Consider the following 27,230-nt stretch of genomic DNA (forward strand, 5'->3'; position numbering starts at 1 on the left):
TTTCCTTCCCTAATGGGCATTAGTGAACCAGCTGGGTTTTTAAAGACACCTCCACCTCCTATTGTACCACTTCCACCTCAGCTGCTATCAAACAAGAGGCTTATTGTTCCATCACTTACAGACAGGGTGAATGTTTCTCCCCATTTTACCTGTCATTTCTTTCCCAATTTCCTTTTTGAACCTTTCAACATCTGGCTTTAGATTGAGAAACTGCTCAAACCTTTCAAAGGCTGTTGCTAAAAAAACCTCTCCCATCCTGTCACTTTTCTTCCATGCAATGTTCCCTAACAATCACAAGTGTGTTCCCCTCACATATCAAAATCTGCATCTGGAGCAGTGAATTATAATACAAGCTACCCATGAAATGCAAGTGTTATTAGCACTGTACCATTCTGGCAAGACCAGTTAACCATTTAGAACTGATACACCACTATTCACAAATTTTATGGGGCTGTTTTATATCTGGCCGCATTTGCTTAGATACTACCCAAGGCAAATCCATAACCGATCTGATCAGAATGCATTTTCCCCCTAAACATTGCCAGAACTGTCACGTTTGTAGGAATACAGACATGGGAATTATTTTACACAGCAAGGTGTTATGATATGGAATTTAAAGTGTACCCGCTACAGTAGCAAAACAGCTCTTATCAAAGTCACAAATTACATCATATGTGACTGTGACCATGATAAACTATACCTCCTCAACCTTCTCTAAAGTGTTTGACACGGTTGACCACACCATCCTCCTCCAACGTTTCTGCTCTGTCGTCCAACTAGGTGGGAGTGCAGTCACCGGGTTCCATTCTTATCTATCCAGTCACAGTCAGAGAATCACCTGCAATGGATCCTCTACCTACTCCTGCATCATTACCTCTGGTGTCCTCCAAGGATCTATCCATGACCCCCTCTGATTTCTCATCTACATGCTTATCCTCGCCAACATCATCCGAAAACGCAGGTTTCGCGTATATGCTGATGCCAACCTGCTCTACCTTTCTTGGCCCCTCCATTGTCTCTAACTTGCCAGACTGTTTGTCTGACATCCAGTACTGAATGTGTAGAAATATCCTCCAACTAAATACTGGGAAGATCGAAGTCATTTTCTTTGGTTCCTGCTACAAACTCCTTTCCACAGATACTGACTCAATCCCTTTCTCTGACAACTGTTTAAGGCTGAACCAGACTTTTCACAACCTTGGTGTTGTGTTTGACCCTGCCATCACTAAGCCCTCCGATTTCCATCTCTGTAACATCACTCAACTCTGCCCTTGCTTCAGCTCATCTGCTGCTGAAACCCTCACCCATGCCTTTGTTATCTCCACACATGAATATTCCAGCACATTCCTGGCCGCCTCCTATTTTCCACTCTCTGTAAATGTGAGGTCATCCAAAATTCTGCTGCCTGTATCCTGACTCACACCAAACCCTGTTCACCCATCACCCCTACGCTCACTGACCTACATTGGCTTCCAGTTAAGCAATGCCTCGATTTTAAAATTCTCACCCTTGTTTTCATGGCCTCACTCCTCCCTATCTCTGTAATCTCCTCCAACCCTACAATCCTCTGAGACATCTATGCTCCATTTCTGGCATCTTGCGCATCCCCAATTTTAATCGTTCCACATTGTCATTCGTGCCTTTAGCAGCTAAAGTCCAAAACTCTGCCCAAGTCGCTCCACCTCTCTAGTTCTCTCTCCTCCTGCAAGATGCTCCTAAAACCTACCTCTTCGACCAAGCTTTTGGTCATCTGCCCTAATATCTCCTCATGTGGTTCAGTGTCAATTTTTGATTGATAAAGTTCCTGTGAAGCTCCTTGGGATGTTTTACCATGTTAAATGCAAGTTGTTGTTGTTGGAATTCACTGCCTGAAAGGGTGGTAGAAGCAAATTCAATAGTAACTTTCAAAAGGAATCTGGATAAATACTTGAAAAGGAAAAAATTGCAGGGCTGTGGAGTAAGAACAGAGGAGTGGGACTAATTGGATCCATCTTTCAAAGAGCTGTGCTACGACCAGATAAGAAAGGGGTCTAGGGGTTCACTCTCAGCCTGTTCCTGGTTTAAACGTAACAGGGTTTAATTTTAAAACCCCGTGTTATAGCTCCCCCTCAGTGAATCCTTGTTTACTGCTCTCCAATTGTAAGGCAAAGAAATCAACCAGACAGGTTTTCTTAGATTTAAACAAGAAAGGTTGAAGTTTATTAACCTTAAACTCTAATTCGGTTAACGACAACGAATACACGACGCAACCACGCTAGCATGCAAACGTGATAATCACACATGCAGATAGAGACAGAAAATTAGAAAGAATAAAGGGGAAGTTTGAGACAATAGCTGGGATTTATTTATGGTCATTTGAGTTCGATGTAGAGTCTTTGATTGCCAGTAAGCCATGCCATTTCGTTGGGGCCAGGTGCATGCTTTTAAATTTGTTTTGATGTAGGAGTCTTTTCTTTCTTGAGGTTTAAGTGACTTCAGTGAATCCGGAGATTCTTGAGAGAGAGCTAGCCGGGAGAGAGGCTCTCTTCTTCCAAGTTCAGTTGCAATCATCCAAACTGTCCTGTGAGCAGTTCAAACAAAACCTGAGCCAGCAGGTTAGTCATGTGACTAGCTGTTTTAACAAACTCCTGCGTTTGTGGATTCTCCATCTTAGCAGACATCCTGGAATGCTGGCTTTCTTACACATTCAATGTCTGGTGATCAAAGTCCATTTGGGTTAATTGGATCAGGGAGCAGTTCTCTTGTCTCCGGGCTTTGTCTCTCAGTATGCAAATGTTTTCCAACCACTGCTGATCTCTTTAAACAAGTCATCTCTTCACTCGAGCAACAGTTTAAAATTAAACTTCTTCGGGGTTCCGAAGAAGGGTCACTGACCCGAAACGTTAACTCTGCTTCTCTTTCCACAGATGCTGCCAGACCTGCTGAGTGGTTCCAGCATTTCTTGTTTTTATTCCAGATTTCTAGCATCCGCAGTATTTTGCTTTTAGTTTAAAATTAATGTTCATATGACAAATTTAATATGCCTCATTCATGGCAGGTGGGATCTTCATGACAGCTGGCACAAGCACAATGGGCCAAATGATTTTCTTCTGTGCTGTCAGATTCTATGAATGAAAATATCACCATTAAATCATTGTCCAATAAACATAGCTGCTAACATCTGGATACATCATATATAGTTTTCTCAAACCAGTGCCCATTTCCCACACAAACTGTAGCTGGGCTTGAGCTAAGCAACATCTCGGTTTTAAGAGCAGACACAGTTTAACTCTGATTTACACTAAGTTTTCAAAATATTGTTACGACCGACCGCTCCAGTCAAAGCCCCCAGTCCAAATATACGATTCTGATTGTGGTGGGACCAACGCACTGTTAATTCAATCCTGTCACTCCACAGATCGCCTGACATACCATTTAAAACTTTCCAAATTAAAGAAAGACCCAGCCAAATTGTACCATCTATTAACCCCCGAATGAGACTAACCAAACCAGGTGTCTTTAAATCAACAAATTAACTGTTTAATTAGAAAAACTAAATTCTTAAACACTATGAAGATATAAACAAAATTTAAAATAGAAAAAATTAGAGTCCTTGCAAATTTACAGTCCAGTGTTGCTTGAAGTTCTCACAGCCGTCCGATGGGGAAAAAAGATTCTTCCACAGTAGAACAGTCCATAGTCTAACTTCAGCAGTAAGTGATGCTTCCTTCTTCAGCGATGAATTTCAACAATTAACAACTTGCGAACACTTTCAATTGAATCAATTCGACTTTAGAGTTTTTGAGGGATAAAGGATTGTCACAGTCTAACTTCCCTTCCTTCACTTTAAATTACCAGAGATCTCTGTTTTGGCTTGATTTTTTTTAGAACTTTGAGAGGTAATAATAATTAAATGGACTAAAATCCTATTTCTTCTGTTTAAATGACTGAGAGCTCTTTTTCAGGTGCGAAACATCACAGCTGTCTGTCTGTGTGTCCTCTGTGTCTGTGTTCTTTAGAACAAACTGTCTTCAACTAAAAAGCCAGTTCAAAATTGAATTGTAACCAATGTATCGCTTGATACTCACTCCCAGTGGCTGTATCTATGGCAACGAGAATGCACCCTTTGAATCGGAGTCTCCAAATGGCTGTTTCTAAGGCAAAGAAAATGCACCTTCCTATAACAAAAGCAAAATACTGCGGATGCTGGAAATCTGAAATAAAAACAAGAAATGCTGGAACCACTCAGCAGGTCTGGCAGCATCTGTGGAAAGAGAAGCAGAGTTAACGTTCCGATGAAGGGTCACTGACCCGAAACATTAACTCTGCTTCTCTTTCCACAGATGCTGCCAGACCTGCTGAGTGGTTCCAGCATTTCTTGTTTTTATTTCACCTTCTTATAACTCCTGATTCTCCATACTATATTGTGTACTCTTGAAAAGCAGCACCTCCAACAGTGCAGCATTCCCTCAGTAGTCCAGCCTTTCCTCATACCCTAAACCCCATACTAGGTATCAGCCTCATGGCTCTTCTTTGCACTGCTGTCCAGCACTTGAATGTCTCTCTTTGTGTCTCACTGACCAGATTAGACGCAGTGCTCATGGTATAACCAGAGGGCTGTACAGTTTGATTGCAAATGCCTTTTCCTCATAACTCTAAACCTAACCACCTCTTCACATCTTCCTCTGCCTCTTCAATTCTCTCTCCAGCCTTAAAACCTTTCTTTTTGAATAAATTTTTGGGTATTCCTCCTAATCTCTCCCTCCGCTGCTTAGCATCCATTCCCTTACTCTCTGTGAATCGCCTTTGGACATTTTCTATGTTATAGGTGCTATATTGATATAAATTGATGAATGAATAAGCTGGGAAATTCCCAAGGGCCTTCTGAAGGCCATATTCCCTCCAAATCTAGCATTTTCTTGTTATGTGGTCTCCTTGGGCTTTGATGTACCTGAATCGCCAATGCTGTCTGCTTCCTGTAGGAACTGCCACACGTAACTCAGTACAGACACTGAGAGCTGTACAATTACTCTTTCATCCACTATCTCTGTTGAGGTAATAATTGAGAAGTTAAATTAATCTCTATTTGCACTAGGCCTGTAAACCACCTTTCGGCTTGGACTCTGACCTGCTGAAGTAAGAGATATAACAAAGACATATACTGTAAACGAAAATCTCCACAATAAGCAACAAGAGTAAAATTTGTTTAGAAATAATGATGGAAACATGAATATGTATAAACTATACAAGAAAAATATCAAGTGTTAAAGTAATCGCAATCACATTGTTTAGTGAAATAAGCATGTAATCTTAGGCTGCTGTTATGAATAGTTGATATCAGCCAGCTTTGAGTGCAGTCGGCAGACCAGAGTTATACTGCATGCTGACTTTAGTCTATCACTGCCAAGATGTAGCAACTACAGAACTCTACCCCCCTCCCCTAATGTTAGGGGACTGTTGACAGTAGATGTATCGGCTTTTTCCTATGTTTAAGTAAATAATCTGCACAAACCTCTCTAAACATGCAGCCTTGCATCTGTTTGAAGCCATACAATAACCGACACAAAGTTCAGAGCATTGAGAAGTGGCCTCTTGTAAGGGATCTCACACCCACCTTAGCTTTAGTGCCCTTGAATGTGAGAGCAGGACCTGACACTGGATTTCACTGACACTTTTCATACTGGTGGGCAACGACAATACTGCATGTGAAAGTGCAATATGCCTTCCAAACAAAACATAACTAAAAGTAACGGGGCTGTTAAAACATAAAGCCACATCAATAACTAACTGGTAACCCGAGAAGGATGCTATTTAAAATAAATAACTAAGGTCACACATGCCACATTACAGGGGCTGCTCCACAGCTCCTAGTCTCTCACCCATTAAGAACATATTCCAATTTGCCTTCCTTGGATCCAAAACAGAAGATCTTGCACTCCCCCAAGATTGAACTCCATCTGCCATAGTTTTTGCCCACTCACTTCGATTGTCCATGCCCCTTTGTAATATCCGACTTTCATCTGCACAATTTACTGTCTCTTAGAGTCATCTACAAACTTGGATGTGCGACTCGCTATTCCTTCATCAAAATCATTAATAAATATGTCGAAAGGGAGAGGTTAACAGGCACCAAATACCATTACAGTGTTTGAATTTATTTTTAAACAGTCATCTCTGTAGCTGCTTACATTATTTTACACTTTGGATATGTAAACCATACACATTAAGGTACGTATTTAGAAAGAAAACACTGTGGAAGGACATTGCAACCGTCACTAATGGCAAAACAAACAAACTTCAAAACAAATGCACTAGATTGCAGTTTTGGGGAATCTGGTTATCTTTGAAGCTTTACTTGTGAGCTGAAAACGAATAATTTAGCTTCTAATTTGCCGGATTTTCAGGGTGTTGATGTTTACAGTGACATGCTGTTCATTGTGTTGCATTTATTAGCCAACTCCCGTATAAGACGTGTGGAAAACGTTTTAACGATTCTCAACCATTTGTCACACATGCACCACACAATATCAGTGCAACAAAGTATTCCCTGAACGGATGTGCCTGCAGCTCAGCCACAACTGTTGCACTGCAACTCTCAGCCACATGTTGTCACCTTGACTGAGCAACATGTTGAGGTAAGCACCCAGTGCTCCTGATCAGGGTTGCGCTCTGAGCTGATTTAATGGGCAGCCTCCCTTTGTGTCAGCCTACGACCAGAAATTATATATTTACAAAAAAACTACTTTTTTCCTCAAAGGGACCATTACATCGGCATTAAGCACAGGAGGGTGACACTGCAACGACCTGCAATTCCAATTAGTATTACATATATATGAACTGCTTATACAGTAGCTGAGGAGCACTTGCATCGGCCCTACGTTATTTTGTAGTTACGAAACAATTAGAGAGTAAAGAGTTATTGGGCATCGCGTTCAACGATGCAAATTTAAATATAACACTGCTTATTTGACTATGTAAATCGTGAATGTGACATCATCCGTCGGGACACATTCTGGGACAAACAAATGCAGTGTGTGGGGTATGGGAAACACGATGGGGGCTATCGACACACGACCTGGGGCAGAACCGCTTCCAGCTGCTTGGCCCGAAACTGACTCTGTCTCTTTCAACGAGGCCGGCATGAAATGTAACGAATGCAACCCCTACTGAACTGCAGACAAGTCTGCACAGGGATACTTTGTTGCATTGATACCGTATGGGGTGTTACAGTCATACGGAACTAACCAGGATCTGTGCAAGGAAGCTTTATATGTGCCTGTGGTGGGGAGAAGAGCTGAGGGGCTTGGGGAGGAAGAATATCCGACTCTCCGTCACGTTGTCAGCCTTGTGTTTTCGCTGGTGACGGACTGTTGCAGAGCTAAGGGGAATGTTATTTACTGTGCAGACACGCCGCCCCAGTAGCAAGCAGTCAGCAGCCAGCACAAACTGATCCAGTCTGTGTTCAAACACCTATGACAGGCAGGCCCAGTACTAACTCATGCTATACGTTATTTAAGGAATGAAAAAAAATAAACTTAAAACATTCTTGTAAATGGGTCACTGATGTGTTACTGGGAGGGTGGAATCCTGGTGTATGTGATAAGGGAAATCGAATGCACTTTTGCAAAAAATAAACGTTCTCACCTGCGAGGAATCCCCCCGCCCCCGCACCATTTCTCCAGAATCTGTCCTCAGCAGAACTGGTTCCTGGTCAGCAGCATTTCCCAGCAGGGAAGGGAGGGCTGGATTGAGATACACAGGGAGTTAGTACAACATAGTCCCAGATGCAGAATACCAGGGTTATTAATGCAGATTCTCAGGGTTATGTAACGGCAGCTTGCAGTTTTCCTTCTCCTTGTTCCATGTTTTTTTTTTGGGGGGGGGGGGAGTGGATTTGGATTGGTGTTGATACCGCACGTGAGTTGGGGAGCTGCTCCGGCCTCCCCGGTGCGCCTGCGCTTCTTTTGCGACAAAAAAAACCCTCGGTTCGTCCATCCCAGCGACGCACGCTGAATGCAGACAGAGACAGACAGACAGACAAGACAGACAACCAACAGCGGAGTCTGGCCTCTCAACCAGGCAGCGACTCCCGGGCTCGAACCCCTGTGCACTGGGGGCTAGCAATCTCTTCTGAGAATACTGACTGCACTTTGCAATTCTCCCCATCTGCAGCACACACAATGCAGGAGGGTATACCTCTCTTGCGGGCTTCTGCTTGCTTAACAGAACAGAAGTTAATAGAAAACACAGAGTTTATTGGGTGAGTTATTTCTGCTTAATACCATTGTCCCTCGAGCCTGTATTAATCTTTTATAAATCCCGTTTGCGGGTTGACAGTAATGTTTGAACTTACTGTTTTTTTAATTGATAGTGTAGAATACCATTCGATGTACGTGTGCAAATCGAAGCGGGGAACGAAACGAGACGACAGCAAGGTAGGGGCTGTGCAGTATTATTGACTGTCTAGGTGTGATACTGATGCTCCTCAAAGTTATGATCGCTTCTGTTTTCTATTTTTTTTAAACATAGCACGATTAACTTTAAAATATATTTCAGTGGACAAGTGACCCCGATGAGGCGGTTGTCCACCTGGAAATGGAAGGAGTATCCTTTATAATGTCGGCATTACCTTTTTGTGTCTTGAAATTTCTGCGGTGCTTCTTGACTTCACGTCTTTCTTTAGGAAGCCTATAAACTACCACACAGGCTGATCGAGAAGAAAAGACGTGATAGGATTAACGAATGCATTTCACAGCTTAAAGATCTGCTGCCTGAGCATCTGAAACTGACGGTAAGGTACTGAATGAAGTCTGTCCTCTTGTTATGCAGTCATGTAAATAAATGAGATTATTTCCAAAATGTGGAATCACATTTGTAGCTGTGTGCCATTTCTTTCTATTTATGCAGTTCAGGGCTTAACCGATCCGCGTGAGGAGCATAATAATTTTAAAACAATATATACAGAGTCATTCGTACTGCAGGCATCAACTGAGATAATACTGATAAGTTTGTATTGTATATTGGAGCTTTAACTGTTTTAGTTATAATTGGAAAAGTCATTACAAAAATAAAATTATTCCTTTCCCTTCCCCTCCCCCCCCCCCCCCCCCCCCAAAGACACTGGGGCATCTGGAGAAAGCTGTGGTGCTGGAATTAACATTGAAACACTTAAAGGCTTTAACTACTTTGACAGAACAACAGCATCAGAAGATAATTTCTTTGCAAAATGGTAAGTGGCAGCATGGTATTTAAACAGAAAGAACTTGCATTTATGTGACACCTTTCATGTCCTTGGGACATCCCAAAGCACTTTACAGCCATCAGAATTACTTTGGGAGTGTATTCACTGTTGTAATGTAGGGAACGAGTCAGTCAATTCATGCACAGCAAACTCCAATGAACAGTGATGACCAGATAATCTGTTTTAGTGATGTTGCACGAGGGATAAATATTGGCCACGACACTGGGAGAATTCCTTTGATCCTCCAGTAGTGCAATGTCATAGAGTGATACAGCCCTAATGTTTTACATCCATCCCCTGAGAAGGAAGACAGGGCATCAGTTTAAAAAATCTCAACCTGACCAGATGATTCTTGTTTTTTTAGTTATGTTGAAATAAAGTTGTTAGAATGATAGTTGTGCAGACTTGGGATCTGTCAGTTGTGAGTTTGTATTCCTTCACTAGCGGTGTTTGTTTTGCATTGTTTTTAAGGGGACTGTACTCTGAAAGGGCCCATGCAATCGGATCTGGATGCTTTCCACTCTGGATTTCAAACATGCGCCCGGGAGGTGCTGCAACACCTGACCAGGTTTGAAAGCTGGACTCCAAGGGAGCAGCGCTGTGCCCAACTGATCGGCCACTTGCATCATGCTGCCACACAGCTCCAACCCAACGGGGAGATGCAGGCTTCGGGCGAAGGACTGGCTGGTGCCCGAGTGGTGGAGTGCAGCCGTGGCACCGACAACTGCGTCCCAGTCATTCAGAGGACGCAGACGGCGGAGCACAATGGGAGCGACACAGACACAGACAGTGGATATGGAGGGGATGGGGAAAGGTGCGAAGGGAAAAGTGAGAAGCAGTTCAACCCGGGAGATGGATCCAGCCAGGAGAGCCGGACTTACAAAATTAAACAAGAGCCCAATGATCCGCCGGCCAAAAGGGTCAAAGTTGATCAGGCCGGTCACATGACCAGCGCTGAGACTGGCTGTGAGCCTGCTCTTCACTCGATGGGGACTGAGACGATGCCCACGCTTGGCCAGCAAACCCCTTTCTGTGTACCCTTTTACTTCATTGCCCCCTCAGCAGCCTCTCCATACATGCCCCTCCTGGACAAGGCCAACCTGGAGAAATGCTGGTATCCGGCACCCATCCCAGTCCTTTACCCTGGCATTCCAGCCCTGCAAGGTATCTCGGCGCTGGCATCCGATAGGTTACTCCGCCAGATTCCATTCCCGGGTTCAGGCCCAGCGCTAGTGCTTTGTTCATCTGATTCAGAGGCAGCACGACCACTCGGAGTGGAGAGAGCTCCAAGTCCAGCCCCAGAACCGTTACAGTCACCGGACAAATGATCGCCCTACCTGCCACACCTCCCCCAATCCCCCCCCACATTCCCTCCCCACTCACATTAAAATATGGAACTGGGCAGCACAGACATTGCTCTTATGTTGAGCCCTGGAGCTGGAAGGAAAAGGGGGACCAAGTTCCAAGATGAAATGCCCTCCCCAGAGCACACATTTTGAGGGTACATAATTCGGTGGCCTCTAAATAGCCGCTGAAGAAAATGGTTGTCATTTATCGTTTTGTTCAGAAGATGTGCCAAATTCAAGTCAAGTTAGCTCTGCCTAAGGTACTCTTAGAATTGGGGTGCAAATCCTTGGTTATGCTAAGTAATTCTCTGGCAATCGGTTTACAGATTAACCCTCTCCCTCCTTCCAATGCTTGTGTTAATGACCATACAGAAAAGTGCTGGAAAAATCACCTGCTTCTGTACTTTTCAAGAACTCCATGAATTAGCTTGAGCATGAGTCGGGCTTGGTGTCAGCTTCAATTAAACATTTTTAAGCACTGTCTAAATAAAGGTCTATTTAAACAAAAAAAGAGAAAGTTGCATGCTACGTATGTCCCTGTACCAATGTTCAACCTGAGCAGGAGCACAAATTGAGAGAGGAGATCTGGGATGGGTAGATAATGTAAACCATTCAAACTTTTACACCTTTTTTTGAGCCAAATAAATGTGTATTGTAGACAGATAAATGCGTTGTCTCACCAGTTCATGGCAGACTGCTGAACTTAGTCCTGAAGCCCTGGACTGAATTATGTATTAATTCTTGTGGCCTTTTTCAGAGATGAAAGGAGCTCATTACGTTAATGCTCTTTTTTTCCCCCCCTCGCTTCCCCATCCCTGACTCCTCACTCTTGACAGGCAATTGAAAGTCACAATTGAGAGCCTTATCACCCAGACTGAGGAGACAGTGGCCTCAGAGAAACCTATTTTTAGTTGTTGCCAAGGCAGCCGGTTTGGTGATGCTGTGAAGTGTTATGTAACAGCTGAGACATGTCCCTGCCTGAGTGTGAGCCAGCACTCATATTCATCCTGGTTACATTACTGCTGCTGTATGCCTGACACGCTGCGTTCTAAAATATTGTGAAATATATATATTTGCCTAAAGTGGCTTTTGTTTTGTGTACTGTAAATAGTTTGTGAATAATCATGAATCTTGTCTGATATGCTATTTTTGTAGGGGGATAATACATGATAACCACTGAATATTTTATGTTTTGAGCAAAATGAATTTTATGAACAATTGTTCAATAATGTTTGCACTTGGTGCTTTATGCTTATGCGGTCTTAAGTTATTAAAATAAATACTGTCTGCATTTAAAAAAAACATGAGTGACCGATTCTCAGTATAACTTTTAGAAAATGTTTTATTTTGCAAAAGACTGAAATGAATTATGATTTTACAGTTAAACATACCTAGAATGTGTTTAAAATAATATTACAGTATACAGCTAAAGATTTTCATTTTGTGCCTCCAGTGGCAGTTTCATCATTAACTACAATAAAAAAATCTAAAAGTTAAAAACGAGATAAAGAGCATGGAGAGGGCTAATGAGAAGTATAATAGTTTGTAACTGGTCAACACCTGTGCTATATCTTTTGAAATTTAAAATTGTGATAGGGTTGTTACTGGGGTGATATGCAGACAGTCACTCCATGTTTTTTTAAATGATGTTGGATTCTAAAGAAGTTCCATTTATCTTTGCGACCCTGAGTTGAATATGGTGACTATGGAATTGGTAAAGTCCTCTTCTTCTTAAACTGGTAGTGTTAATCCTTCAATGTGAAAGAACAATACACTAAATACACAGGGCACACTGTGCAGATTTTACTCTTAATAAATGAGCCTGAACTGAATAAAGCCACTCACCAAATCTATTATTAACAGAGGTGGATGCAAAGCAGGCTACATACTGAAGCTCATTCTGATAAAGCATTTTGTAGTCATCTTTGGGTGATATAGAATTAACTAAATAAAGTACAGAGAAGGTCTAAGGAATATAAAATATGAACTTTACATCTGTAATTTACACATTTGTTATTGCAGTAACAACTTGTATTTATATCATGCATTTAATGTAGTAAAACATTCCAAGGTGCTTCACAGGAGCATTATCAAACAAAATTTGACACCGAGCCACATGAGATATTAGAACAGATGACAAAGCTTGGTCAAAGGGTTAGGTTTTAAAGAGTGTCATGAAGGAGGAAAGAGAGCTGGAATAGTTTAGGGAGGGAATTCCAGAGTTTAGAGCCTCGCAGCTGAAGGCATGGCCACCAATGGTGGAGTGACTGAAATCTGGGACATGCATGAGGCCGGAATTGAAGGAACGCAGATACCCGGGAGGACTGTGAGGCTGGAGGAGGTTACAGAGTTAGGAGGGGTAAGGACAAGGAAGGATTTGAAAACAAGAATGAGAATTTTAAAGTAGGGGCAACTGAAACTAACTAACCAACTTAAAAGTCCCAAGTCAGATTTAAGTTTTACATTTACACCCACTCTGGTAATACCTGAAGTGACATTTTTACCTTTCTTGAAGGTTGCATGAGAGGTTGACAAGTGTAGATAGGGAAATTTTGAGTGTAATTTCATACTATCAAATATAGTTCAAAGGTGCCCATTCTGTACCAATTCTGGAAAATGCATGTTGTGGCTTGGATTTGCAAACTCAAACGTTGCATTCGCTTGCACAGTATTTTCAATGGGAAGTTTATGTTTTACTTGACTAGTTTTTGCATCATCTATGCAAACAGTTCTATAATTGGGCTCTTGTCCCGTTGCAAAGCTTTTTCACATTAGATTGAAATAAAGGTCTGTGCCAGGATCATTCAAATATTGTATATGATTTTCTTGGGAGTTTAGACAATGTTTGCTGTATTATGGGAGTGTATTAAGATGCAAGCTTAGTGTTCCTGCTAAACTAAAGCTGAATTGCAAAACATGGCTTACCACTTACCAAAATTTTACCAGAGTTCACCATTCCAACAGAAACTGAGCAAATAGTTCCCATGACTAGGCAAATGGTTGTTTCTTGCAATATGCTGCATACAGCCACACAATATACAATAAGTTGAATAATCAAATTGTAACTGATTTTAGCTACTTCCCAAAACAAATCTCAGTAGCTTTGGTAGTTGTGCACCTCATCATATTGCTTCTTATAAGATTTGGAGTTGGAGAGTCCACAGAAGCTGAAAAGGAAAGTTGGCAAAAAAAAGGCAGAGGTGCAGAAAAATAACGAAATGAGTTGAACAAGGTTGCCTCCTTTACACCAATAAGATGAAAAGGGAGTGCAGTACAGAACAAATAGGCCACCATCCTTGAAAATCTGACAAATTACATGTATTTACATTTAAATGATAAACTCTGGGAATTTCCTGTCAAAAGTTCACAAACGAAGGGTTACAGTCATCAATTCAGCTGAGAGAAGTTAGGATTATTTTTTAAAACTGGATTTGAGGTTAAAGGATGATCTGATTGAGGATGTCAAAATTATGAAGGATTATTGATAAGGTAAAGTGATAGATTGTTTCCATCAATTGGTGTGACCATATCAGAGTGCACAAATTTAAGATAATCACAAAACAATTGAAAGGAAGGATAGGAATTCTCCGATACCAAGTGGTTTTTAACCAGCATTTATTTTTTTAAAGGTTGATTTGTTCCTCAAGAAGAGTGTGGGGCAACAGCAAGTGTGTGGGATTAGACTTGATAACTGATGAAGAGAAAGATTGCCACAAAATTGACGGGTTGAGTGGAACATAAGAACAAGAGGAGGCCACTCAGCCACTCTAGCCTATCCTGCTATTCAATTACATCATGATTGATCTGTATCTTAATTTAGTTAACCCACAAGATTGATGGCTGGCACAGACACAATGGGCCAAAGGGCCTGTTTCTGTGCTGTATAACTCTATGACTATGACACCACTCAGTTTTGAAGATTTCATGGAATAGGAAGAATTATAGAAAGTTTACGGCACAGAAACAGGCCACTTGGCCCATCGTGCCGACCTCGGCCAAAAAATGAGCCACCCAGCCTAATCCCACTTTCCAGTGTTTGATCCGTAACCCTGCAGGTTATGGCACTTGAGGTGCACATCCAGGCACCTTTTAATGAGTTGACGGGTTCTGCCTCTACTGCTCTTACAGGCAGTGAGTTCTAGACCCTTAGCACCCTCTGGTTGAAAAAACTTTTCCTCATCTCCCCTCTAATCTTTCCACCAATCACTTTAAATCTGTACTGCCTAGTCACTGACCTCTCTGTTAAGGTAAATAGGCCCTTCCCATCCACTCTATCCAGGCCCCTCACAATTTTGTACATCGCAATCAAATCACCCCTCAGCCTCCTCCGTTCCAAGAACAACCCCAGCCTATCCTCATGGCTGCTTTTTTCCGGTCCTAGAAACATCATCATAATGACCAGAACTGCACACAGTACTTAAGTTGTGGCTTAACTAATGATTTGTACAGTTCCAGCATAAACTCCCTGCTCTTATATTCTATACCCTGGCTAATAAAGGAAAGGATTCCATATGCCTTCAATTGCTGTAGCCTCAATAGCTTTTTGTGGGAGAGTTCCAGATTTGCAGCAGTATTTATGTGGCCTGTTTCTGTGCTGGAATATTCTGATTCCATTGGAAGTCCCATCATGTGATGGTGTGGGTGACTTTGGCAGCAATGGATATTAAGAAGCCAGAAAGATGCAGTTTTTTTTGCCCTTTGATATTTTTCAGTGTGTCCAGGGACTGCCCGTCATTTCCCTCACAATCTGCCAAGGAAGGATATAAATTGCAGTTTTGTGTAGAAGCACTGAATTACAAATTTTATCAAAAGCTGGGTTGCTTTTCTTGAGAGAGCAAAGGGTGAACCAAGAGATTTTTTTTTACATTCTGTACAAATGGGGGATGCTTGAATAAATGAATGCCTTTTTGACTGTGTTGCATCGACCAACAGAAGATGCAATGACTTAGGACAAGAGCCGACGGCCCTAGCAGCCAAAGCCCAACCAAGTTCATGTGCGGACCCTGCAACAGCGCAGCCTTGTCGCGCGGCGCCAGGAGGAGAGAAAGGGGCGGGGTCAGGCGGCAGCCTCATTTGAATACGCGCGCTCCGGGTCAAGGCTGAGGGCGGTCCCGTCACGTGTGCTCACACATGCCACCCGCTGCACGCGGCCGCAGCGCGCGTGGGCTCGGGTCACGTGGGGTCACCCAGTGTCAAGTGGAGCGTGATTGGTTGCAGCATTGTAGCGAGGCGCTGGCAACAGGCGAGCGGCTTCACATTACCAGCGCACTGTGGCGGTGCTCGCTTTTACTGCCCAAACTTTTAAGATTGTCTCTCTATTCACAGCCGGTTTGTTAGTTTTATATATTACTATCAGGCCCGTTTCATGGATTATTTACAACAAAGGAGGACATTCGGCCCATAGTGCGTGTGCCAGCCGGAAAGGAGCTATCTATCCATCCTTCTAGAATCGTTGAACGCCTGCTTTGCTCGCACCTCAGACAGGCTCATCTATATATATAAATTTTACATTAGATAAAGTCACACTTCATTCATTTTTAATGATTCGTGATTTAAAAGTATTTCCAAACATCTAAAATACATGGCATTTTTGCTTTTGCATTGCTAGTTGATGTTTAACAAAAAAAATTAACACTATACCTGCCAACTTTTTCTAGTGGGGAATTTCTTTCAAACTTTTCATTGTGCTTTTTATTTTCGCAAGACCACTTGCTAATCATAATTTTACTACATCTGTATGGTAAAAGTGCTCTACAGAGCAAGAGCTAAAAATGATAGCGTTACAATGCCGGTATCGTGCTGTATACCTGGGTCTGAGTGTGGTTTGGGCTGATGTTTAGATTAGATTATGATTAGATTAGAGATACAGCACTGAAACAGGCCCTTCGGCCCACCGAGTCAGTGCCGAACATCAACCACCCATTTATACTTTTCTTTTGGGCCTCCTTATCTCGAGAGACAATGGATACGCGCCTGGAGGTGGTCAGTGGTTTGTGAAGCAGCGCCTGGAGTGGCTATAAAGGCCAATTCTGGAGTGACAGGCTCTTCCACAGGTGCTGCAGAGAAATTTGTTTGTTGGGGCTGTTGCACAGTTGGCTCTCCCCTTGCGCCTCTGTCTTTTTTCCTGCCAACTACTAAGTCTCTTCGACTCGCCACAATTTAGCCCTGTCTTTATGGCTGCCCGCCAGCTCTGGCGAATGCTGGCAACTGACTCCCACGACTTGTGATCAATGTCACACGATTTCATGTCGCGTTTGCAGACGTCTTTATAACGGAGACATGGACGGCACTGAAACAGGCCCTTCGGCCCACCGAGTCAGTGCCGAACATCAACCACCCATTTATACTAATCCTACGCTAATCCCATATTCCTACCAAACATCCCCACCTGTCCCTATATTTCCCTACCACCTACCTACACTAGTGACAATTTATAATGGCCAATTTACCTATCAACCTGCAAGTCTTTTGGCTTGTGGGAGGAAACCGGAGCACCCGGAGAAAACCCACGCAGACACAGGGAGAACTTGCAAACTCCACACAGGCAGTACCTGGAATCGAACCCGGGTCCCTGGAGCTGTGAGGCTGCGGTGCTAACCACTGCGCCACTGTGCCGCCCTATAAACCTGGGTTTCTTCCTTTCCACCAACAGAATGGCAAAACCTGTGGTAGCCTGAACAAATCAGAGCCAAAGTGGGGATTTAATTGGTTTTACCTGAAATCAGAATCACATAGAACAGAGGGAGCCCATTAGGGTCATTGTGTCTGTGCTAGTCTATTGTGTCTTACCAGCCCTTTGAAAGAACTATCCAAATGAGCTCTTTCCCCATAGCGCTGAAATCCCTCTTCCTTTTAAGTATTTATCTAATTTCCTTCCTATTCTTTCAGGCAACATATTTTGATCACAACTCTGCATCTTTTGCCAACTGGTCTAAAATCTGTGTCCTCTGCTTACTGGCCCTCCTGCCAGTGGAAACAGTTTCTCCCTATCTGTAACTATCCCTCAATTTTGAGCACTTCTATTAAATCTCCCCTTAGCCTTCCCTGCTTTAAGGAGAACAACCCCACCTTCACTCGTCTCTCTGCATATATGAAGTCCCCAATCCCTGGTATTGTTCTAGTAATTCTCCTCTGCACCCTCTCTAAGAGTTTGACATCCTTCCTGAAGTGTGATGCCCAGAATTGGACACAATACTCCAGCTGAGGCTTAACAAGTGTTTTGTAAAGGTTTAGCATAACTTGTATATTTTTGTACACTATACTTCTGTTTATAAAGCCAAGGATCGCATGTGCTTTTTAACAGTCAACTTGTCCTCCCACCTGTTCTGGTAATATTGCAGTTGAGACGTTTTTTCATGCTGCAGAATTGTATTGAAAGATATTTGAAGCCTAGCCTTACCCGAGTGTCACATGCAGATAAAACGTTGTGTCACCTGCACCATTTAACTATTCAGTATAATGAGAACTTGGTTTATTCCTGCCATCTAATGGTGAAACCAGGTAGTAGAGCAAATACTGCTGTATACATTTTTTTTGCAGTACAATCTCTTGCATTTATAAATGATAACATTTATGTTACTAGACTAGTAACCCAGAGGTCTAAGTAATGATCTAGACAATGTCCTACCCTGGCAGTTTGAGAATTTGAATTCAGCTTATAAAAATCTGGAAATAAAAAGCTGGTATCAGTAGAAGTGACCGTGAAGCTGTCGAATTGTTGTTGTAAAAACACTCATATCCCTTAGGGAAGGAAACCTACTGTCCTTACACTGTCTGGCCTATATGTGACTCCAGCCCCACGGCAATGCCGTTGACTCTTAACTGCCCTCCGAAGTGGCTGAGCAAGTCACTCAGTTCAGGGTAGCCATGGATGGGCTTGCCAGTGTGACCCACATCCCAAGTGTGAATAAAAATGAGATGTATTTATGTTCACATTTTCTTGGAAAGTTTAAATATTTTCATTGCATGTTATAAAAAGAAAGACTTGCATTGATATAGCACCTATTATGACCTCAGGATTGCCCAATGTGCTTTACAGGCAATGAAGGACTTTATGAAGTGTAGTCGCTGTTGCAACATAGGAAAGGTGAAGCCAATGATTTAAATCACCAGACGATCTATTTCAGGTGTTGGATGAGGTATAAATACTGGCCAGGATACTGAAGAGAACCTCTGCTCTTCTTCGAAATGGTGCTGTGGGATTTTTGACATCCACCTGAGAGGTTACACTGGAATTCGGTTTGAAAGTTTCGCCAACTTTATAGAGCTAAGTCTAAACAACACGCCAATGGCATATTCTGTTGCTTTCCTTTACTTTGTCAGCCGCTTTGCTTGTCCCAGCTTGTTACTCACCTATCGATCTCTCATCTCTGCACTCACTTTTTTTCATTCCTTTTACTCATTCCTCCTTCGTGTTTCCTTTGATTTAATTTTTTTTACAGCCCTTGGAAGTGATCAAGGAGTAAACATAGAATCCTGACAGCACTGCCTTCTGACAGGCCGCAGCATCGATGTCAGTGACTTGCCAATATTCCTTAAAATAAAAGCAAAATACTGCGGATGCTGGAAATCTGAAATACAAACAAGAAATGCTGGAACCACTCAGCAGGTCTGGCAGCATCTGTGGAAAGAGAAGCAGAGTTAACGTTTTGGGTCAGTGACCCGAAACGTTAACTCTGCTTCTCTTTCCACAGATGCTGCCAGACCTGCTGAGTGGTTCCAGCATTTCTTGTTTTTATGCCAATATTCCTTCCTCTGTGTAGACTGGTTTGAAACATTAGCAGAAAGCAGGACACCACCTCAGATAGCAGAATTATATTACTCACAGTGCAGCCATTATAGGACACAGGCATGGACAGACTCTTGCTAGGAAGATGTCTGAATCTGTAGTACAAAGGAATGGGCCTGCGTGTGGCAGATGATTTTACGCGATGTTATGATCTGGAATCCACTGCCTGAATGGGTGGTAAAATCAGATTGAATAGTAACTTTCAAAAGGTAATTGGATATATATTTGAAAATGAAAAGAAATGCAGGGCTATAGGTAAACAGCAAGGGGAGTAGGACATATAGGTAGTTCTTTCAAAAAGCTGGCATGAGCCTGATGGGCTGAATGGCCTCCTTCTGTACTGCACAATTCTACCATTCTTCAAGGTGGATAAATGCAGAGTTTTGTATTTGGATCTGGGAAAATCCAGGAATATACAAGGTAGGGCTATTCATTAATGGTTACTGATTGAGAGGGCACCTTGGGGCATGAGAGGGGGAAACATAGTTGATAAATCATTAAAAGTCAACAAGCAGTATTATGAGGTGATTGAGAAGGCAAATAGTTTGCATTGCTAGGAAAATATAGAACAAATATTATGAGCTCTGTGAAGATCAACAAACCAAAAGAACCAAATTTACTGAATGAAAGCAAAAAAACCAAATGGACAAGATTTCACTTTTATAATTTTTACCTTAACAATCAAATCAAAATCAAGATAAATTAAACATGAGTTAACAGACAGATCATGTTCAATCGATATATTGCAAATTACACATTTACTATCAGATACAACAAAGAAAGATCTCACTGATTTACTGGGCAGTCAACTCAGCACATAAGGCACCAATTGCAGCCACAAAGGTCTTCAAAGCTCTAACCTTTCTCTGGTAGATCTTCAGCTCCTGTCTTCCAAGATGCAGCCAGCGACTCTCATCCAACAACAATTCACCTTGAACCTGAACTCCACGGGTACAGTGTTCACCCAAAATGGCACATGTCTCCAGAACCTTCTCAGCTGTGCTTACGACAGTCTTGATGATGTGGATCCACCAGTATTACCTTTATCAGAGCCCTTCAGTGACAACCCTATGCACTCTATAGCCGGATCTGGTTAATCAGCTACTTTAAATAACAGAAACAGCTCCTGGATCCAGCCTTCACTTTCTTTTGCCTACCTGTACTTCACTCCTGCGTGATCTTAGCTTGGATGGCTCTGTGTACTTTTATCTGGTTCCAACCATATTCAGGTTCCCCAGAAAGCCTAAGGCCGGAATTTTACTCTCGTTGGACGGGAATCGTCCACCGACCAAAAAGCTGTAGGCGATCCCACCTCCCCCTGGTCTGGGGATCCAGACCGCATTTTACGGTCTCCAGGCCCTTAATTTGTCTGAGGCGGAACTTCCACCTCATTGAGGCAGGAAGACCCGCGTAATGGAGCTGCCGGCCAATCAGCAGGCCACTGCTGGGACTGCAGCTCAGCTTCCAGAAGAAGAAGGACTGCCCCGGGAAAAGGTAAGTTTTTGGGGCCTCGCAGGGGGTGATCGGTTGGGCCCCAGTGAAGCAAGGGTGTTGATTGGGGAGGATGGGCATCTCTCTTTCGGGCACAGGGTGCCTGATCAGGAGGACCACCACCAACGCCCCCCCCCCCGCCCCCCCCAACCCCAACCAGGCCATCAGAAAACTGCCTACTTTTAACAGGAAGCTTTCCTCGGGCCTGGGCCACCTGCTTGCCAACGGTAAAATCCCCCTGGCAGTGGGCGGAGGCCCTTAAGTGGCCGCTAACTGTCCACTTAAGGGCCTTGATTGGCCTGAGGTGGGTGGGCCGTTTCTTGCCGCCCCGCATAAAATGGCAGCGGAGGTGGGAGCGGGTCAGGAAAGGCTCCCCGAGCTTCCCACTCCATTTTACGCCCCCCGCCACCTTCCTGCTCTTTGGGAAGTGTAAAATTCCAGCCTAAGTTTTAGTTTCCCTTTTAGTTTCTGTTTCACTTTTAGTTATCCTTTCAATGTCTCAGAAAAAAACAAGCTTTGAAATGTTCAGTGCACCCAACAGAACATGCAACAGGTCATCTGTTCGGACCGCAGCTAGCACACGCTCCCCCACTGGTCCAGCAGACCACAGACCCCATCACACTAAGCACACTGTACTTAGGATGTGTAAGTCTTTAGTAGGTCTGTACTTGAAGTATTTTGTCCAGTTTTAGTTGGTGCATGGGCTGAAAATATCGATGCTCTGGAGGAAGGTGACTAAAATGGTATCCACTGTTACAATCAGGTGATGGGTCAAAAGGCTCCCCTCTTGTCCCTGCCCTTGTTTGACAGCAACAGGGTTTATTTCTTTTTTAAAAAATGGATTTGCTTACCAATTCATTGAGTGTTTAACCATTTACGTGGTATGTTTGTAAAAGAACCAATTGCATAGGTTTTCTTGAGTTTAACAAAAGAAAGAGATTAGCTTTATTCTTTTTTTTCTTTTGGGCCTCCTTATCTCGAGAGACAATGGATACGCGCCTGGAGGTGGTCAGTGGTTTGTGAAGCAGCGCCTGGAGTGGCTATAAAGGCCAATTCTGGTGTGACAGGCTCTTCCACAGGTGCTGCAGAGAAATTTGTTTGTCGGGGCTGTTGCACAGTTGGCTCTCCCCTTGCGCCTCTGTCTTTTTTCCTGCCATCTACTAAGTCTCTTCGACTCGCCACAATTTAGCCCTGTCTTTATGGCTGCCCGCCAGCTCTGGCGAATGCTGGCAACTGACTCCCACGACTTGTGATCAATGTCACACGATTTCATGTCGCGTTTGCAGACGTCTTTATAGCGGAGACATGGACGGCCGGTGGGTCTGATACCAGTGGCGAGCTCGCTGTACAATGTGTCTTTGGGGATCCTGCCATCTTCCATGCGGCTCACATGGCCAAGCCATCTCAAGCGCCGCTGACTCAGTAGTGTGTATAAGCTGGGGATGTTGGCCGCTTCAAGGACTTCTGTGTTGGAGATATAGTCCTGCCACCTGATGCCAAGTATTCTCCGAAGGCAGCGAAGATGGAATGAATTGAGACGTCGCTCTTGGCTGGCATACGTTGTCCAGGCCTCGCTGCCGTAGAGCAAGGTACTGAGGACACAGGCCTGATACACTCGGACTTTTGTGTTCCGTGTCAGTGCGCCATTTTCCCACACTCTCTTGGCCAGTCTGGACATAGCAGTGGAAGCCTTACCCATGCGCTTGTTGATTTCTGCATCTGGAGACAGGTTACTGGTGATAGTTGAGCCTAGGTAGGTGAACTCTTGAACCACTTCCAGAGCGTGGTCGCCAATATTGATGGATGGAGCATTTCTGACATCCTGCCCCATGATGTTCATTTTCTTGAGGCTGATGGTTAGGCCAAATTCATTGCAGGCAGCCGCAAACCTGTCGATGAGACTCTGCAGGCACTCTTCAGTGTGAGATGTTAAAGCAGCATCGTCAGCAAAGAGGAGTTCTCTGATGAGGACTTTCCGTACTTTGGACTTCACTCTTAGACAGGCAAGGTTGAACAACCTGCCCCCTGATCTTGTGTGGAGGAAAATTCCTTCTTCAGAGGATTTGAACGCATGTGAAAGCAGCAGGGAGAAGAAAATCCCAAAAAGTGTGGGTGCGAGAACACAGCCCTGTTTCACACCACTCAGGATAGGAAAGGGCTCTGATGAGGAGCCACCATGTTGAATTGTGCCTTTCATATTGTCATGGAATGAGGTGATGATACTTAGTAGCTTTGGTGAACATCCAATCTTTTCTAGTAGTCTGAAGAGACCACGTCTGCTGACGAGGTCAAAGGCTTTGGTGAGATCAATGAAAGCAATGTAGAGGGGCATCTGTTGTTCACAGCATTTCTCCTGTATCTGACGAAGGGAGAACAGCATGTCAATGGTCGATCTCTCTGCACGAAAGCCACACTGTGCCTCAGGGTAGACGCGCTCGGCCAGCTTCTGGAGCCTGTTCAGAGCGACTCGAGCAAAGACTTTCCCCACTATGCTGAGCAGGGAGATTCCACGGTAGTTGTTGCAGTCACCGCGGTCACCTTTGTTTTTATAGAGGGTGATGATATTGGCATCGCGCATGTCCTGGGGTACTGCTCCCTCGTCCCAGCACAGGCATAGCAGTTCATGTAGTGCTGAGAGTATAGCAGGCTTGGCACTCTTGATTATTTCAGGGGTAATGCTGTCCTTCCCAGGGGCTTTTCCGCTGGCTAGAGAATCAATGGCATCACTGAGTTCCGATTTGGTTGGCTGTATGTCCAGCTCATCCATGACTGGTAGAGGCTGGGCTGCATTGAGGGCAGTCTCAGTGACAGCATTCTCCCTGGAGTACAGTTCTAGGTAGTGCCCAACCCAGCGGTCCATCTGTTTGCGTTGGTCAGTGATTATGTCCCCCGATTTAGATTTGAGGGGGGCGATCTTCTTGATGGTTGGCCCAAGAGCTCTCTTCATGCCATCATACATTCCTCTGATGTTTCCGGTGTCTGAGGCCAGCTGAATATGACTGCATAGGTGTTGCCAGTAGTCGTTTGCGCAACGCCTAGCTGTTCTTTGTGCAGTACTTCTGGCTGCTTTAAGTGCTGCGGATGTTAAATCGCTGGGGGCTTTCTTGTAGTTCAACAGCGCAATGTGCTTAGCGGCTATGACAGGTTCCAGCTCTTCATTATGAGATTGAAACCAGTCTGCATTTCTCTTCGCACTTTTGCCGTAGGTGGTCAAAGCTGACTCATAGATGGCGTCTCTGATGTGGGCCCACTTGGTCTCAGCATCCCCTGTGGGAGTGTTTTGAAGGGCTGTTACAAGTGAATTTAGAAATTTTTGTAACAGCTGTGGGTGAGAAATTCTGCTCGTGTTGATGCGCGGGTGGCCCTTCTGCTTGGAATGATGCAACTTCTTTGGTCTGAGTCTAACCTTGCTGCACACCAGGGAGTGGTCGGTGTCGCAGTCCGCACTGTGGAAGCTGCGTGTGATTTGAACACTGTTTAAGGCGGCTCGCCTTGTGACAATGAGGTCTAGCTGGTGCCAACGACGCGATCTTGGGTGCCTCCATGAAACCTGGTGACAGGGTTTAGTGTGAAAGAACGAGTTGGTGATGCAGAGGTTATGATAGTTACACAACTCAAGCAGTCTCTGCCCGTTCTCATTCATCCTTCCAACGCCATAGCGCCCAAGGCAGGAGGGCCATGAGTCATGGTCGGCCCCAACCCTGGCATTAAAGTCCCCCAGCAGGAATAGGTGTTCGGTGTTGGGGATGCTGCTAATGATGTTATGGAGTTGTTCATAGAACTGGTCTTTAGCTTCAGGTGGGGAGCAGAGTGTTGGAGCATAGATGCTGAGTAGGTGTACTGGACCAGAGGTGGTGAGCAGTCGGATGGACAGTATGCGTTCCGAGCCATTTGAGGGAGGCTCTATCATGCTGAGCAAGGAGTTTCTGATGGCGAAGCCCACTCCATGCTGTCTTGGTTCTTCAGGATCCCTGCCCTGCCAGAAGAAGGTGTAGTCTTGCTCTGCTGGAGAGCCACTCGCGGGGAGGCGAGTCTCCTGAAGTGCTGCAATGTCCACATTGAATCTACTTAAAACCAATCTAAGTAAAATAATAAACTACGCTCCAACTTTCTCACACACACACATGCATGAGATTCACACACGCAAATCGGTTACAGTGGGGAAGAATACAGAGAATACAGAGTGGGGAAGAGTAAATTGGTTGGATTAGAGTCCAGAGCAATAAAAAAAAGAGTATATAGTCTGTGGAGTTTGGTAACCCAGTTGTCTTCCACATGAACTTGGTGGTCCTGAGGTTTCTGGCTTGTAAATGGCCAACTGCTTCAGGGTTTTCTTGGAGATGGTGATGCAGATGGTTTTTTTCATGGGGTCTCTGTCTGCAGCAATGATAGGCTTGGATGGTTACAGCCAGCAGGCAGGGTTCGAACTTGCAAGGTTGTCTGGAGAGAGAGAGGGAGGGACCCCACTTGGGTTCTTCCTGGTCAGTCTCAGTCTGTCTGCAGAGAGAGAGCAGCTAGCTTCATGCAGATGATGGGTCTGTTATATGATGGCCCAGTGTGTATTCTCTCTTTTGCAACTTAATTAGATCATGTCTAAGAATTCCACTCTCTCTCAGGGTCCCCTTGTTCCAGTGATTACCTTTTGAGTGGTCTGTCTCCACCTGCATTAATATTCCAAGATTGCCTTTAATGTCTTGTTAATGAGGACAGGACAAAATTTCCAGGCCATTGTTCTGGATGGGGACTGACCAGACCTTACGTCTCCACCTCGATACATTGACATGTAGGGTATTTTGATGCAAATTGCGGTGGCCATTTTAGCTGCTGGCAGTCACTTTTTATCTGTTCTTTTTTTTTTTCATTTTTTAAAATTTCATTCAGGTTTCCAACCGGCGGATTAAAAAAATCATTTGGCATACCACGTGCTCATGACACCAGCCTTAAAGTTCTTAATTACCAGCATAGGCTTTTGGAGTCGGGGCTATTTTCATTCGAGAATTGAAGGCACAGACGGGATGTGATTGAGGTTTACAATAGGATGATGGTATTAAATTCTGTTCAGTTTTTTGGCTACTTGAGATGAATAAGGTTAGGAACATAGGAACAGCAGGAGGCCATTCAGTCCCTCAAGTCTGTTCCCCCATTCAATTAGATAATGGCTGATCTGCACCCCAACTCCATTTATCTGTCTTTGATCCCTATCCCTTACCCAACAAAAATCTGTCAAACTCAGTCTTGAAAATTTAAATTTTCCTGGAATCCACAGCCGTTTTGGGGAGAGAGTTCCAGATTCTCACTACCCTTTTTGTGAAAAAATTGCTTCCTGAATTTGCTCCTTAACAGCCTTGCTCTTATTTTAAGATTGTGGCTCTTTGTTCTGGATTCTTCCACCACAGGAAATACTTTCTCTGTATTTATCCTATCAAATTCATTTATCATTTTAAACATCTCAATTAGATCACCCTTTAATCTTCTATATTCAAGCAAATACAAGCCAGGTTTGTGGAACCCAGCCTCATAACTTTAAAAGGATGAAGAGATTAGACTATTCAGTTGGGTAAGCTATTTCAGATGAATAGGGATCAGAACATAGGAACAGGAATAAGCCATTCTGCTATTAAAAAAGTCTGTACAGTAATGCACACAGTGTCAGTAATAAAACAGGGAAACTGGAGGTAATAATACATTGCAAGGAACCAGACATAGTAGGGATTGCTGTGACATGGCTACAGAAAATCAGGACTCGGAAATAAACATTGCAGGGTATAACATATTTAGAAAAGATCCAGAGGGAATAAGGGGAGGCAAAGTAGCTGTATTTATTAGAGATATCACAATGGCAGTAGAAATAATTAACACAGAAGTAGCATCCATGTGGATAAAGATAAAAGTGAAAGGGAGGTGGAGAAAGGAATATGCAAATAAATGAGAGTAAAGAGTAAAAAACATAGAACAGAATCATGGGGGATTTCAACTACACGAAAATTAATTGGCCAGAAGAGATAGATAAAAGGAATAAGGGAATAGGGTTCCTACAATGTGTACAGAAGTCCCTTCTACTCCAGTATGTAAGAATCCCAACAAGGAATGATTCACTCAGTATCTAGTAACTGGGGATGAACCAAAGAAGATAAGAGAAGTAGAAGTAGGGGAACATCTAGGAATAATTATCATAATATAATATGCTTTAAGTTAATTAAGAAGGGCATTAACATGACAAAGATTAGGGTAATAAACTGGAGAAAAACTGATTATAAAGGATTGAGAACTGAACGTGGGAAAATAAAATGGAAAACAACATTGACAAACAATGATGTGGAACTGCAATAGGAAACATTCAACATGGTGTTCAACAGAGTCCAGGAAAAATATATTCCACTAAAAA

At 43.5% G+C, this 27,230-nt stretch overlaps 1 protein-coding gene and 1 long non-coding RNA gene across 3 annotated transcripts; one reads left to right on the plus strand and one right to left on the minus strand.

Moving 5' to 3' along the window:
* Positions 1 to 2,184: 2,184 nt before the first annotated feature.
* On the minus strand, positions 2,185 to 7,846 carry LOC137384973 (uncharacterized). Its single transcript, XR_010977706.1, has 3 exons — positions 7,624 to 7,846; positions 4,931 to 5,026; positions 2,185 to 3,104 (listed from the first exon to the last, which is right to left on the minus strand). It is a non-coding gene; the product is annotated as an uncharacterized lncRNA (long non-coding RNA).
* Positions 7,847 to 7,911: 65 nt separating this feature from the next.
* On the plus strand, positions 7,912 to 11,822 carry bhlhe41 (basic helix-loop-helix family, member e41). 2 transcript variants are annotated; one of them, XM_068058835.1, is made up of 5 exons: positions 7,912 to 8,239; positions 8,351 to 8,414; positions 8,663 to 8,770; positions 9,097 to 9,208; positions 9,692 to 11,822. In XM_068058835.1, the coding sequence occupies exons 1-5, from the start codon at positions 8,160 to 8,162 to the stop codon at positions 10,546 to 10,548; spliced, it is 1,221 nt and encodes a 406-aa protein (XP_067914936.1). In that variant the 5' UTR covers positions 7,912 to 8,159; the 3' UTR covers positions 10,549 to 11,822. The 2 variants fall into 2 exon arrangements, with proteins under 2 accessions (XP_067914936.1, XP_067914937.1); XM_068058836.1 differs by having other exon boundaries at positions 8,156 to 8,239; positions 8,356 to 8,414.
* The last annotated feature ends 15,408 nt before the right edge of the window (positions 11,823 to 27,230 follow it).

The sequence above is a fragment of the Heterodontus francisci genome, chromosome 27 (assembly GCF_036365525.1).
Source record: "Heterodontus francisci isolate sHetFra1 chromosome 27, sHetFra1.hap1, whole genome shotgun sequence".
NCBI lineage: Eukaryota > Metazoa > Chordata > Chondrichthyes > Heterodontiformes > Heterodontidae > Heterodontus > Heterodontus francisci.

Coding starts and splice junctions, on each gene's coding strand:
- bhlhe41 (XM_068058835.1), top strand. CDS start 8,160: ATGCAGGAGGGTATACCTCTCTTGCGGGCTTCTGCTTGCTTAACAGAA. Junction 8,240..8,350: donor GAAAACACAGAGTTTATTGG/GTGAGTTATTTC, acceptor TTTAATTGATAG/TGTAGAATACCATTCGATGT. Junction 9,209..9,691: donor GATAATTTCTTTGCAAAATG/GTAAGTGGCAGC, acceptor ATTGTTTTTAAG/GGGACTGTACTCTGAAAGGG.